The sequence below is a fragment of the Astatotilapia calliptera genome, chromosome 22, assembly GCF_900246225.1.
Source record: "Astatotilapia calliptera chromosome 22, fAstCal1.2, whole genome shotgun sequence".
Lineage (NCBI taxonomy): Eukaryota > Metazoa > Chordata > Actinopteri > Cichliformes > Cichlidae > Astatotilapia > Astatotilapia calliptera.
In genome coordinates this window covers 13361267-13377429 of record NC_039322.1, presented here as the reverse complement: position 1 = coordinate 13377429, position 16163 = coordinate 13361267, and the positions used below count along the sequence as shown (strand labels likewise).

The following is a 16163-nucleotide window of genomic DNA, read 5'->3' as shown; positions in this document are numbered from 1 at the left end:
GTACGTTCTCACTTTTCATACTTGACCATATGTTTAAAATGTGACTTAAAGGCATGAGTCAGGCAAACAAGTCTGACCTTTATTGTGGTCAAATGAATATTTTTTTTTTTTTTGGGGGGGTGGCTTCCCAAACAATGAAAGGTTCAAATGTGTCTTGTTATTTCATAGAAATTTAGGTGATAATTCATTGACTTCCAAAACTTAAGAAGTGGCCAAGAAAACAATCTGGTCCATCTTTAAAAAGAAGGAAAACATAGTCTAAGTTAGCAACACCAAAAGGCCCGGAAGACCAGATAAGACACTTGATTTTTACAAATTCTTTCCTTGGTTTAAAAAAAAACAAAAACAAAAAATATCCTTCAAAATATCTAACCAAGTCAAGAACATTCTCCAGGAGGTAGGTGTGTCATTGTCAACGAAACGTCCAAACCACTGCTTACACTTAAGAACAGAAAGGCCAGATTAGACTTTGCCAGAAAACATCTAAAAGAGCTCTGGAAAAAGGAAACCAATATGAACTCATATCAGAATTATGGAAGCGAAGAGTATGGAGGAGGAAAGAAACAACCCATGATCCAAAGCAGACCTCATCATCTGTCAAACATGTGGAGGCAATGTTATGACATTGGCATGTATGCATGCCAGTGGAACCAGGTCACTAGTGTTTATTGATGATGTGACTGCTGATAGAAGTAGCAGGATAAATTCTGAAGTGTACAGAACTATATTATCTGCTCAGATTCAGCCAAATATGGATGCTACTTAAGAGTCCAAAGGAAACTGCAAAGCAGCTGACAAGTTTCTCAAGACAGAGAAAGTGGAATAAAATCAAGGTCTAACAGTACAGGGATATTTGATGATGTTCTTTCAGTCCCCGTTTGTAAAATGTTAGTTTCTCAGGTTGCGTTTGAGCCTCTGATCTATAAAAATGCCTGCAATGTCTAAATAGTTGATTAAATACTTTTCTGTAAGACTTCTTGAATTACAGCTAAAAGTGTGAACATTAATCACATATTAACTATTTTTTAATCAAAATCTGCTGTGGTGGTGTACAGAGGCAACACTGTACAGTATATACTGTTATGGTTTCATAAATGTTTCTATTCTTGGATTTGTATTAAAATCTCTTTAATGTGGTCATCTGCTGCACTAAGACCCAGTGTAAATAAATGGGGATTATTTTGAAATGTGAATGATACAAAACCAGTCTAGAGAAGTCCGAGAATAAATAAATACAAAATAGTTCAGAAAGGATCAAACAGGGCAAATATGAACGTAGATATATGTATAAACAGGGTTACAAAAAAATAATCAAATGAAATGTTAAAATAAGGTAACATGATGAAATGTGCCTTTTGTCTTTAGAGCGGAGGTTGGAACCATCTTTGCACTTTCCTGGCTCATCACATGGTACGGCCATGTTCTCTCAGAGTTCAAGCATACCCTGAGACTGTACGACTTCTTCCTGGCCTCACATCCCCTGATGCCCATCTACCTTGCTGCTACGGTATGGGCGAGAGCCAATGAGGTTGTTTTGTCAGTAATCCAGAACACGTGAATACATGTTGCCACACACACACACACACACACACACACACACACACACACACACACACACACACACACACAGAGTGAGACAGAGTACTGTGAAGTCATCAGACTAGTTAATTAGATACTTCCTAATGAGCAGATGAGAAAGAGGGGTACAGAGGGAGGGATTAAAGAGGAAAGGGAAAAAGAATGAGCAGAGAGAGCTGACTGATGTGAGAGCTTTAGTAGGAAGGACACGGAAACAGATTACAAAGGGAAAACATTTTGACTTTTTTCATCTGCTCCTCCACACTAACTGCTGCATGCCATACATGCGTGTTACTTCCAGCTGGATTGTTTCTGTCTGCTGAAGTATGTTATGTCGAGAGTGTACACAAGTCCTTTTGTTCCTTTGTGTTATTTAACTGTAGAGTCTGTGCATTTTGATTAGTGGCTTCTTGTTTGCACTTGAGGATGTTTTTGTGTGTGTGTGTGTGAGTGTGTTTAGAGGGGCTGGGCAGAGGGAGAGCTCTGTTTGAAGTGTGTGAAACAACAAAGCAGAATGTAGTTCATGTTTCCTCCCAGGCAGAGTACAGCGCACAGCATGGGGCTTTAACTCTTCATCTGCTTATCTGTCTGCAGTGCACTTACTGCGCCTCACAAACAACGCAAGCTAATGTACTATATATGCAGTCTAGTATTCAAGTGTTACCCAGAGTGATCTGCTTTAGGGTTAAAAGTTTTAACTGGTGCTTTGCTCCTCTTCTCCTCAGATTGTGTTGCACAGAGAAAAGGAGGTGAAGCAGACAGAGTGTGACATGGCCATGGTCCACCACCTCCTCTCTCGTATCCCCCAGGATCTCCCATACGAGCTTCTGATTGGCCAGGCACAGGACCTGTTCGAGAAGTACCCTCCATCATTACTGGCCAAGCGGGCAGCACTGCAGTCTCGCAAGAGGTGAGGGCACACCATTTTAATAAAGTTGTTAATTGGGCATTACTATCCCCTCAACCCACTCCTCCCTAAGCCAGGTTCTGCAGGAGGTTTCTTCCTGTGTAAAGGGAGTTTTTCCTTCCCACTGTCGCCAAGTGCTTGTTCATAGGGGGTCATCTAAACTCTGTATTATTTTAGAGTTTCTATCTTACAATATGGTAAAGCCCCTTGAAGTAACTGTTGTTGTTATTTGGTGCTTTGTAAATAAAATAGAATTTATTTGAATATTTAATAAATGCAGAAAATGCATGTAATGTAATGTCATTCCTTCAACAACTGAGAGTTGATGCTCAATAAGCACATCGTGACTGGCTCGGTGGTGCTGCTAACACACACAGGACATTTAGTGTGTGTGTGTGTGTGTGTGTGTGTGTGTGTGTGTGTGTGTGTGTGTGTGTGTGTGTGTGTGTGAGTGTGTGAGATTCTGTGTGACCATTTTTCACATTTTTAAACTTTTTAGGGGGTAGTCTTAGAGGCATGATAACAGTCTCCTTTTCAGTGTGTATCCTCAGCCATCAGTCGCTTTCTGCCTGTCAGTGTCCTTCGGTGTGGCTCATACAGTCATTGTTTAGGGCATGAAGTGACACAAGGCCTTGACTGACACACTGAAAGATACTGTCTCACCATACATTACCCTCTGAGCTTCCTATACACATGAGATATTGAGTTAGCAGTTCTCTGAAATTGTCTACCACTCACTTCCTCGCCTGTCTTTTTCCATCACTTTATTCATCAGACCATCTTTTCACATCATTCCAGTTATCCATGCTTCACCTTAGACCTGCCTCTGTTCTCCATCACTGACTAAATCTCCCTCTACTTTCCTTCTCTTCCTCTGCTTTCTTTAGCCGGTCCATCAGCACGTTCCAGGCATTTCAGCTCTCCACCCTCCACCAGAGGCCGGACTCTGTTCTCCAGCGTCTCACAAAGGCCCAGGGCTCCACCACCTCCAGACATGGTAAAAATAGCCTCTGTAATCTTATTACTGACTCTGAAGGAGGTCTTCACACATACAGAGTACAGACATGTAGATGGTTATGGTAAAAGTAAATTCTTTGAAGTTGGCATAATAATAATAATAATAATAATAATAATATTATCATCAACTGTGGAACTGTATGAAGAAAATTTGTTGGATGTTGGATCCTCAGTTTGTTACATTTGTTTTTTCCACCTCATGTAAACACAATTCTTCAAAACAAGGCAACAGCAAATATGCCATCGCCCACAATCTCTGCACCTCCCTTTGGGCCAATCAATAACAAGTAAACAAATACTGTAGCACCCCCATCAGACCAATCAAGTGCAAATTTGAATATGGCAGAACAGAACAAAAAGATGCATTATTCCCGTAGGTTTTTAGCAGCTTGTATAAGATGAACACGCAATCACAAACATGTTGTATCATTCCCCTCAGACTAAGCAGAGTAATATTAAAGCTTATTTACACAATTCCCCATAGTTTCATCAAAATTCAATTACAAGTGAGATGAAATGCATAACGGACACACAGAGGGCCGATCTATAGAACCTTCTTCTCTGCCTCTCATTAACTATGAAAAATCGTCCTTCACCTTGTAAGCAGTGGTTTTACAACACTATTGTAACTCAAGTCCAATTTTAGCTGATTTCATTGATCAAAGATATACCATGTGTTTGAAATCTTGGGGGGTGGGATTGCCTTTCTTTAGTATTTGCCGTTTTTAATTGATTCAAATTGCAGCCACAAAGGATTCAACAAAAATGGTGGATAGACACACTGGGAGTGATGGAAAAGGCAAAAAAAAGTCAGAAGTCAGTCTGTTTATTAACACTGGCTTTCCATTTTGGTGCAGTGTTATAGGATTGTGCTGCATAACTATAGATGCAAAACACTTGAAACTTTCACCCAGAGGTGCCAATAAAAACTGACTTCATGTCTGTGTTTAATCACTCTTTAACACAGCCACCTCTAGCTGTGGTTGGCACTGCAAATGTATAGAAAAGCTGTTTTACCTTTGTTCGGTTAAATTTGCCGCTCAGAACATTGAATTCCCAGAGCGGTTGTTATATACATGCCAATTTAAAGAGAGATCTACGGTTAAATACGTGTGACATCACCACCACCCAACAGTTTTATAAAATGAAACAAAACTGAGAAGTTTAAAATTCCACACACGAGGTCTGTGTTTAAATGTTAAATAATGCACTATTAATGCAGCCTGGCAGGAAACCTCCACGAAGCTTAAAATATTCAATTTTCGCTTAAAGTGTTTTTTGATTTGTGTTGATTTAACTCCATGGACATTTTTAGAAGATGTAGTCTGTTTGTTAGTGCTGAAGGGTGAACCTAATATTTAAAATAGTAGTAAAAAAAAAAGTCAAACTACAGCATCCAAAATAATCATAAGACTGAAGCAGCTCCTTTCTAAATTTTACAAAACCGAAATATTGCAGTTTTTGTGCTCCTCCTTATTCTGTGCTCGCAACCTCCTGACACGCAGGCCTGGAAGCTGCGTTGCCCGGGGACCGAGGCCAGCTGTGGAGGAGGGGAAACAGGATGGTGAAGATGGCAGTGTGGGGGCTGTCCGCGACACTCGGGGCAGCCGTGTTCGCTGTGGCTCAGACCGCCATGGACTGGGGACCTGAGGCATTACTTCAACTGTTCTGACGTGGCGGTGGCGGTGGTGGGAATACAGACTATTCAGCAAGAACACTGACACATGCAGTATAGGTGCACATTTTTACAAACTTGAAGCTTATCTTGAGATGGTGAAGAAAATGAGGAGGAACAATATTGGTGCCAAACAGGTTGTTGCCACTAAACCACGTTGAACAAGCATGCTGCTTGTTTTCCTATAATTCAGCCTCAGGATCCTTGTACACGTGTGTGTGTGTGTGTGTGTGAGCAGGATACCTGAAGTAGAAAGCCAAACCGGTGACAAAGAGATGAAGGTCACAAATGGGTGCAAAGCAAAAGGGTTAGTTGTCATTTTGTGGCTCTTACAGTCTGGGCGACTTGCTCCTATATAGGAGGGGATTATGCATGTCCCCCTGTCAGCGGCCCTTTACATAAGGATCCGTCCGTGCACGTGAAACACTAACACATTTTTGCTGTTTCAGGCTGCTGCTATCTATTTCTTGTCAGCTGACTATTTTGCTGATACTTGTTTTTAGTTCGTCCTGCCCGGTTTGTGTATTTCTGTTAAAGTGTTTCATTTGCTTTTTAGATCAGCAGCAATATCTGAGAGCCAAAAGTGCCCAAAGCCAGCACAGTGACACATGAGTACAAATTATTAAAGAGCGGCGTTTTCTGCTAAAAGCTTCTAGTTACTAGCAAAGAAGGGAAGTGAAAGAGAAAGATGGAGCGATGGAGGTGGAGATTTTTCTTGTGAGCCTTGTATTAATTGCTTTACTCCAGGTGGCAGCCAGTTAAATTTACAGTAGAGCGTGACACACCAAATGAGCTTTTGCGCTATCAAAATATGAATGTTGCACTCAGTAACAAGGGTCGCTTTATGCAAGCAGTGATACTTTTTGGAAAATCATTTAGCAGGAGGTATTGAAGCAGTTTTTTTATGTTTTCAGTTGCAGTTTTGCTGCTGCTTGCTGCCCACCGCACTGAGTGAATATGGGGAAGAAACCAGTACTTTTACATTCCTAAAATATTTAGCAGGTTTGCGCTGACATCCACCCCGAACAGCCATCACTAGAGCAAAAATACCTCATCTTCATCTTTCTGCAGCTTAAAAATGACTGTTTAGCTTTAATCAGTGGACAATTTGAACAATTTCTGTAACTGAAAGATTTTTACGTAAATATATTTGTTTGTGCATCTCCCCGAATAGCAACACACATACTTAGATGCTGTTAATGCCAAAGCTAATCACAGAGTTTCATAGCCTGAAAAGCGAATATTAATAATAGAGGCCACTTCCACCTGAGGTACACGCGTGGGTGTGTGAGGGGTTTCCTTCCAAACAGCGATGCATGCTCTCTGTTAGACTTAAATAATGAATAATTAATCAGCTTTTACAAGCATGTACCGAAGCTTCGCTGAAGTCACAACACTCCCCAGCCACCCAGCCTATCCCCGCTGCTTCCTCTGTCATCAGATATGAATGTATCACATGTTTGCACAGCTCGCCGTGCAGTCTGCCCTGTTGATTTCTTCTGCGTGTGAAGTCAGCCGTGCACAATCAGTTGTGTCTACAGTTTCACTGTAGTAAATTAGAGCTTCTGAGCCCCAAGCATTCATCACGGTGAGATAAGTTAATTATATATATATATATATATATATATATATATATATATATATATATATATATATATATATATATATATATATATATATATATATAAAAAACACCCAGCACGCCCCTGCGGGCGGTTTATCCTTCAAGCTCGGGTCCTCTACCAGAGGCCTGGGAGCTTGAGGGTCCTGCGCAGTATCTTAGCTGTTCCCAGGACTGCGCTCTTCTGGACAGAGATCTCCGATGTTGTTCCCGGGATCTGCTGGAGCCACTCGCCTAGCTTGGGAGTCACCGCACCTAGTGCTCCGATTACCACGGGGACCACCGTTACCTTCACCCTCCACATCCTCTCGAGCTCTTCTCTGAGCCCTTGGTATTTCTCCAGCTTCTCGTGTTCCTTCTTCCTGATATTGCTGTCATTGGGAACCGCTACATCGATCACTACGGCCGTCTTCTTCTGTTTGTCTACCACCACTATGTCCGGTTGGTTAGCCACCACCATTTTGTCCGTCTGTATCTGGAAGTCCCACAGGATCTTAGCTCGGTCATTCTCCACCACCCTTGGGGGCATCTCCCATTTTGACCTCGGGACTTCCAGGTTATACTCGGCACAGATGTTCCTGTACACTATGCCGGCCACTTGGTTATGGCGTTCCATGTATGTATATATATGTGTATATATATGTATATATATATATATATATATATATATATGTATGTATATATATATATATATATATATATATATATATATATATATATATATATATATATATATATATATATATATATATATATATATATATATATATATATGTATGTATATATATATATATATATATATATATATATATTTATATATTTAAAAAAAGAATAAATCAGAGGAAAATACCCCACAAACTGTTGACTGGGTCTGCAAGTCAGTCGGTAATCCTGAGCTGTACATTTGATTGTCCAGTATAAATGCATTAAATGTGCACTTGTGCAAAAAGCGAGAAATGGGAAATGTTAGCTTTAGTTGCAGGCCAGTTTTGTTTCTTTTAAAAATGTTTGGGTCGTCTGTGTTTTTATCTATTAATGTTTTGTTTCATTCTGTGCCTCATTAACTGTCAAATTGTTTATTTTACGAGCAACAATCTGATTGGCTATTTATTTAGATATGATATTAAATAATGACAGGGTTGTATGAATATGTGTTTAATATAACCAAATAAGAGGAATGGCTTAAATGGTTAATAAGGGTTTGCGGTTTACAGCAGTTTGGGTTTATATCTGTGCAGGTCATAGTGACTTAGATTTAAAAGCTGCTTTGTGTCAGTTATCATGAGTCAGTTTAGGAGTGAAAGGAATGAACTGACATTTTGCTTCCTCGCTGAGAGTTTGATGAACATACTACTTTGGACAACTGTAGGCAGCTTAGCATGAAGACTGGAAACGAGATCGATTTCTGGCTCCATCTGAAATCTGCCCACCTGCACCTCTGGAACTCACACAAAACATGTTTGCTTAATTCGTTTCTACAAGTTGTAATTCATTGAAGGTTAGAAGCGTTCACCGAGGCACCATAGGAAGTCACTGTGCTTGGACAGAAATGAGAGTGCTCTCAGTGTTCACATAGAGAAATACACCATATGGACTTAAGTATACTGCCAGCTATACTTTACACCCACAGGAGCTGCTCATCCTTAAAAACCCATGAGGTGAAACTCCCGGTGCGCAGTTTTTCTGCCGATGTTTACCCAGGAAAGCCTGAACCATGCCAGGAAATTGAGAAATATTGTAGGCCTCCATCTAATTCAGTGAGCTTTTGTTGAACAGTGCATTTTTCATAAATGTTTTGCATGGCTAGGTGCTCGCTGTTATACACAATGCGGCTGAAAACATCTTGAATTCAAAAATTTAGACGTGTGGTTCAATACTTTAGTCCATATAGTGTAACTTTAAACTTTTCAGAGTAATATATAGAAAAGGAACATTTACTGTTGACCTAAATGCAGTAATGTCTGTTACCACTGGCTGTACTTTTAAAGTGGTTGTGTGTCGCTGTGTATCTATGATGCTTTGACACATGATTTATATAAATATGTATTCAGAAAATATTTTTTGGTTTTTGCTTATTCATAAAGTGCTGCTTGGTTTTAATATGCTGAGAAAAACACTTTGACGATTGTGTTTGACGTTACTGTGTGGTTCTATTTTGTGCCATGTATACACACATGAACACACAAGGTGAGTGGTAGTGCTGCCCAGATCCTAATGAGGATTTAATTCTTGCCCCTGGCTTTTGGCGTGCTAAGATACTTTCTCCTTGTCTTTCTTTCTTCCCCCCCCCCCCCCCCCCCCCCCTTGCAATCATGTTAAACTTCAAAAACACCCACACCAACACCTGCCCAGTCTCAGTTTGGCACATGCCTAAAAAAATGATTGAAGCCTGTTTCTGGGTCTGAGTGAGATCAGTCAAAAGAAAGACGAAGGAGGTTTCAGGCTCATTTAAATTCATAAATAAACACCATTAAATACTTTTATTTCAATAGAAGCAAACAGAAAATAGAGCCCTCGCAGTAAATTAATTTCATGTAGTGCATACACTTACTTTATTGATCAGCTTTCTTGAACAGTTACAATTTTATTTATTTATTTATTTGCCTTTTATTTTATTGCTTTTCAGTTGCAGTGTCTTGTTTTCCTTGCATTTCCCTTGAGTTCACAACTGAGACCTGCATGCATTTTGAAGCTGTTTTTCACTCCACCTAGTAGTAGCTAAACAAAATCCCTCTGAAGGTTCATTTCAAGAACCAATCTGGCCAGATATGATTAGTTTCTATGTTGATTATGAAAACAAGTGAAAATCAATGCAGAACAAACACCTCAGCAAACAGAAAAATAACAGAAAAATCAAGAAACTCTTTTTCATGCCAGATTATGAATTAAGTGTCTTGTTATAAAAAAACCAACTTTAAGCTTCCAGTGAATTTATGACTGTTCGCTTCTCTCTCCGAGGTCTGCAAATTTCCTGAAAAAGATGCTTTAGCTGTATGTTAACACAGAGTTCATGAGCATTTTAATGCACATTTCTGATGAATGTTACAAACTATCTTTGAACAATTCTTTTACTTTGTACTGATCTGTGGTTCACATATAAATAGAGCAGAGCAGTGAATAAATGACAAAGATAAAATATTTAGAGCACCAAAGTGAAAGTTTATTCGTGCTCTGGAAGAAAGTGACAAAAAACTTCTGTCGGGCTTTTGTCAGACTTTACAGACAACGAGGAGCACTTTGTTGCTATTGTTACTATCTTTCTGAGAAGCTGTTGGTCATTGCTTAAGATTGTGACATTGCTATGAACAAAATAAAGACATTGCTTGGAACAAGAGTTCAATTACTTTCTGAATTTCTGTGAACATATTGTTGGAGTTTTTGCCGCAAATTATTTGCAGGGAGGGGAAACTGTATCTCAGATTTTTGTGCTAGTATTTTTAATTGATGTGCTAAGTGTACTCAGTTGTGTCAATTTCTCCGCAAATCTGTAATTGCATGATGTTTTTAAACGCACATTATTCACTGGTTACACCACTGGTTTGTGGTGTTGCCATTGTGTTTTTAAAGAACCAGACGTTATGGTATTTTGACCAGAGGGTGGAGTTGGCGGCACTGGATTCCTGGATTCCTCCCACAGTCCAAAGATATGCACATTAGGTTAACTGGTGATTCTAAATTGGCCGTAGGTCAATGAGAGTGTTGATGATTGTCTATATCCATGTTAGCTCTGCAATAGATGGCAACTTGTCCAGGGTGTACCAACCTTCTCGCCCTGTGACAGCTAGGAAAGTCTTTAAGCCAGCAGCATCCCTGAATTGTATGATTCTTCTTCTCATTTTTAGGCCTCACTTCAGCGGATCATTTCTAATCTCGTTCATCCTGGTCAATCGCAGTGAAAACCTTGAATTGGATAAGTGAAATAAATATGTGGGTTGAAGGGTGGAGTGCTAAGATATCAGCTAGTGACAGCAAGCTTAATTTGAAAGCTACATCTATAGCCTGTGTCATTGCAGCACACCAATATACGGTGGTGTGCCATAAGGCACAAACAGCACAAAAATGATACAGATGTCCAGTTCTGTGGCTCAAATTAGTGGAGGTGAGGTCTAGCAGACAGCTCCTGGCTCTCTGCACAGCTGCCTGTGTGGCCACAGCTGTCAATCAAAGCAGCCAGTTGTATCTGTATTATAATCATAGAAAATATGATGACTGGCTGAAATGTATGTTGACAACTGGACATTCCCTGGAGCAAAAATATCTTGTATTCCCTTGTCAAAGCCTGCCAAATGTGATGATTGTGGCTGCTTTTAATCCTGTTTTTCCATGATAGGAAGAATGAAAACAGATTTCAGCCTTAATGCATGGCAATAACTTCTAAGAAATCAGCTGCTTAATTTTCTTGTCTTGCTTTTATTCTGCTTTTCTCTGTTTGCACTGTGCAGCTGTTGTCTGTTCGTAGCAACTGTTAAACTGCCCTCTTTGGAGAAATGAGGTCAGAAATGAGTCTGTGTGTGTGTGTAAAAGACAACGCTGTGCATCTGTCTGTCTGACCCCCCTAGGGAAACAGCCAGGGATTAAGAGTGGGGGCCAAAATCAGAAACATGAGGTGAGGCAGAAAGGCGAGGGTTAAAAGGGAGCAAGGGATGAGATGATGGTGGAGAGAGAGCGATTTAAAACTGCAGAAAAAGACATCTGGCGGACGTGTTTGAGGTAACAGAGAGAGGTAGCGGAGGTCCATGGAAATATGTATTTAAAGGGAGTCCCTTGAAGATTTCTAATGAGGTGAAAGGAGGTGAGTGCGGATCTGATTAGTGCTGAGAGCAGATGTGGAGAGGGATGGTTTGAGTTTATTCACAAAGCAATCTGGAGGTGTTACAGCCCTAATTTCAACACTAAATGATGACCAAGACCCCTAAGCCCACACAGACAGAAATTTTTCCATGAAGCGCCGTGTCAGCTGATAGCCAGCCACCCTCAGGACCACTGAAACTTTTCACATCTGATCTTATTGGTAAATAAAGACCAAGCAACAGTATGTGTGCATGTGTTTCTGTTTGAGAACTGTGAGGTTAGTAAGGACAGTGTCAGTGCAAGAAAAATAAAATGTGTGTGCATGTGTGCTAAACATTGTGCACATTTGGGACAACAGCTGCTCCAGGGGTTTGTCAGATTTTTTTATTTTTTATTTTTTCCCCCCTTTTTCCTCTCCCTGGTGACACACACACACACACACACACACACACACACACACACACACACACACACACACACACACATATGGCTTTAGCGCCGGCGATAACAGGAGCAGCAGCACCTCCACTTTCACTGAGCCATGACAAAACGAGTTTTATTTTAATTCATTCAGTGGATTTAGTTTTGCAAACAAACAAACATTAAAAAAAAGTCTGTGTTGCCTGTTTTACCAACACTTTAATCACGTCGCTGTGGTTTGTAACCCTGGAACCGTCCCAAATCTTTAATTGAGTGTGTATTTTTTTTTTTAAGTTAAAAAAAGGCATAAAAATCAGTGAGTATTATCTCGAGAAAAGTGCCATTTGTGATGATCACAGTATTTAAAGATAAGCCCAGATTAAATGAAATGTATCACAGTAAAGTCTCTGGTCTTTACCCAGAGGGAACTTGAATAGGGAGGTTAATTTGTGACAGATTGAAGACATTTAATTTTTAGTCAGTCATAATATTCTAATTAGCAGTTCGCAGTTAGCATTGACGCCAAAATTCTTACTTTTTTGAAAGTCAAAAGCTCGATGGGCTCTCACAAAGGGTGACTCTCTGTGCTAAGGCTGGTAGACAAGATCTACTAATATCTCAGTAAGACACCAAGTTCAAAACACTTCAGGTTGGTCATTTGTCTCTAATCTTGCTAACACATTATTATAGACTGTAAAAGTGTGATGTAGTCACAGTAACGCCACCCAGCATTTCTGGACAGTGAAGTCCACGCTTGAAGTATCCAGCTAAGTATTTAGGCCACTGCTAATTTGGTGCTTTGAAATCGGATGTAGGAAGCGATGTACCTGGATATCGCTTTACAGTTGATTGGCAACCAATCTCTTTCAGACTCCGGTTGCCCGGGGAACACTTTAATGTATTTATGACCTTGTCATATGTCAGTTAAATTAGTTTATATTTATTGGCACATGAAAAATGAGACAACATGCCGTCTCCGTAGAAATAACCCCCCCCCCCCCCCCCCCCCCCACACACACACACACACACACACACAAACAAATCTAATAAATAAATAGAACAGTTCAAACAGTGAATAAAAGATCTAGTAGTTCAGGTTATATAATGGGGGGAGTTGCGGCGAGCAGCTACTACAAGGTCTGATTGCTTGTGGGTAAAAACGTTGTCATTTTGAAAGTCCTTGCTTTAATGGACCTGAACCTTTTGCCTGATGAAAGTAGTTGGAACAGGTGATGGGCAGGGTGAGAAGAGTCAGCGGGAGGTGAAGATGGTTGTAATGTCTGCCAGCTCTGTCCCAATGGTCTTTCCAGCAGTTTTATTAATGATCCTCTGGATGGTTTCCTGTTCTGCCTTTGTGCAGCTGGAGGACCGGGAAGCCACACAGTATGTCAGCACGCTCTCCATTGCAGAAATTGACCAACAGTCTTTTCTCTCATTGGTTTCCTGAGGTAAAACGGATATTGTTGGGTTTTTCCAATGTCCAAGGCTATGTTAGTTTGAGGATAGCCCGAAAAACTTGAAACAGGTGACATGCTCTACATCCTTGCTGCTAATGTAGGCGACCTGAACTCTGGAAATCTACAATTCTTTCTTTTGTTCTGCTGATGTTCAGACAGAGGTTGTGGTCAGAGTGCCAGACTACCAATGTATCCACTTCTTTCCCATAAGCCGACTCGTCTCTTGTTGGAGATGAGGTCAAGCACTGTGGTGTCATCCACAAACTTGAAGATGTGATTTGCCTGGGAAGGCAGAGAGCAGTCATGTTTGTAAAGAGTGTAAACTAATATTTTTCCTGTGCATCAACTGCTTGCATCATAATTTAGCTCCCAATTTAGCATAATTTCAGCTGTGATCATTTGAAGACACCAAATATCACTGAATTTAGATTAGATTAGATAGAACTTTATTAATCCCTCGGGTGGGTTCCTCTGGGAAATTCGATTTCCAAAAAAGCACAGCACCGACAGAAGTTACAGAGTTACAGAATATTATATATATATATATATATATATATATATATAAATAAATACAGAGACAATATAAATAAAATATACGAAGGGGATAAATAGAATAAATAGGAATAAAAAATAAAAATACAAGTGAATTGCACATTTCAAGTATTGAGTCTATTGCACCGTTGACTATTCACAAAAGTATTGCACAAAAGGTATTGCACAGTGAGGTGAAGAGGCACTACAGCTTAGTTGTTCCCCCCTCCTTTGTCCTCCTGTTTCCCCTCCCTCTCCCCTCCAGGGAGGAGTTAAACAGTCTGATGGCGTGTGGGACAAAGGAGTTTTTAAGTCTGTTAGTTCTTGTCTTTGGGAGAAGCAACCTGTCACTGAACAGACTCTTCTGGTTGTTAATGGCCGTGTGCAGAGGATGTCTGGCATTGTCCATAATGTCCATCAGTTTCTTTAATGTCCTTTTCTCTGCCACTGTCACCAGAGTGTCCAGCTTCATGCCGACCACAGAGCTAGCCCTCCTGATCAGTTTCTCCAGCCTGGATGAGTCCTTCTTTGCTGTGCTGCTCCCCCAGCACACCACAGCATAGAAAAGTACTCCAGCAACCACCGACTGGTAAAACATCCTCACGAGCTTCCTGCAGATGTTAAAGACCTCAGCCTCCTGAGGAAGTACAGTCGGCTTTGGGCTTTTTTATACAGGTGCTCTGTGTTGCATGACCAGTCCAGTTTATTGTCCACCCACAGCCCGAGGTACTTGTACTTGTTGACCACCTCCACCTCCTCCCCCTCTATCTGAACCGGCAGTGGACCTGCTCTAGACCTCCCGAAGTCCACAACCAGTTCCTTAGTCTTTGAGGTGTTGAGTTGCAGGTGGTTTGTGTGACTCCATGCGACAAAGTTCCTCACCAGACTTCTGTACTCCTCTTCCTGATCATCCCAGATACACCCCATGATGGCTGTGTCGTCTGCAAACTTCTGAATGTGGCATAATTCAGAGTTGTAGCAGAAGTCAGAGGTGTACAGGGTGAAGAGAAGAGGGGACAGCACAGTTCCCTGTGGTGCTCCTGTGCTGCTGACCACTGTGTCAGACGTGATGTCCTTCAGCCTGACGTACTGTGGTCTGTCGGTGAGGTAGTCGGAGATCCAAGCCACCAGGCAGGGGTCCACCTCCATCCTGTTCAGTTTTTCTTGAAGCATACAGGGCCGGATGGTATTAAAGGCACTGGAAAAGTCAAGAAACAGTATCCTGACCGTGCCTTTTCCCCCATCCAGGTGTGAGTGGGCTCTGTGTAGGAGGTACAGGATGGCATCCTCCACTCCGACACCCGCCTTGTATGCAAACTGTAGTGGGTCCTGGGCATGTTGTACCTGTGGTCGGAGGAGGTTGAGGAAGAGCCGCTCTAGAGTCTTCATAAGATGTGACGTCAGTGCCACCGGTCGGAAGTCATTCAGCTCATTGGGCCGGTTCTTTTTGGGGACCGGGACGATGCAGGATGTCTTCCATAGGGCGGGCACTCTCCCCAGTCGCAGACTGAGGTTGAAGACTCGTTGTAGCGGCTCCCCAAGTTCAGCAGCACACGCCTTTAGCATCCTAGGACACACCTTGTCTGGGCCTGCTGCCTTTCTGGGGCGAAGCTTCCTCAGTTGTCTCCTGACCTGATCCACTGTGACACTGGGAGATGTTTGGGAGGAGGGGAGGGGGGGAGATGTCTTGCTGCTGAGAGAGGGATTGGAGGAGGGGGGTGTCATGGTGTCAGGAAGGGGGGGAAGCGAGGGAGGTAGGAGAGTGGGGATTGGACTCTGTAGTGAAGGTGAGGGTGGGGGGGGTTGTGGGCTGGTCAAACCTGTTGAAGAAGTTGTTGAGTTCGTTTGCCTTCTCCACAGTCCCCCCCCACTGTGCTTTTCTTGGTGTTGTGGCCTGTGATGGTTTTCACACCATTCCAGACCTCCCTCATATTGTTCCTCTCCAACTTCTGCTCCACCTTCCTCCTGTAGGTGTCCTTTGCTTCCCTCAGGCAGCGTTTCACCTCCCGCTGTGCTGCCTTCATCTCCTCCTTCACTTTGCTCCTGAAAGCCTTCTTCTTCATGTTGAGGACAGCTTTGACTTCCTGTGTTACCCACGGTTTGTTATTAGGATAACACCGTACCGTCTTAGCAGGGGCGACCGTGTCCACACAAAAGTTGAGGTAG

General features: G+C 41.7%; 1 protein-coding gene across 3 annotated transcripts in view; it reads left to right on the top strand.

Annotated features, from left to right (window-relative positions):
- The window catches only part of LOC113014360 (TBC1 domain family member 20), a 33464-nt gene that overhangs the window by 5129 nt on the left and 12172 nt on the right, over positions 1 to 16163 (top strand). For 2 of the 3 annotated variants that reach the window (XM_026155822.1, XM_026155823.1), the window contains exons 8-11: positions 1366 to 1507; positions 2304 to 2488; positions 3373 to 3482; positions 5008 to 6802. In XM_026155822.1, the coding sequence (XP_026011607.1) occupies positions 1366 to 1507; positions 2304 to 2488; positions 3373 to 3482; positions 5008 to 5174 (604 nt within the window). In that variant the 3' untranslated portion in view covers positions 5175 to 6802. Of the gene's footprint in view, positions 1 to 1365; positions 1508 to 2303; positions 2489 to 3372; positions 3483 to 5007; positions 6803 to 16163 lie in introns of those variants that run through there. The other variant, XM_026155824.1, reaches the window with a different exon arrangement.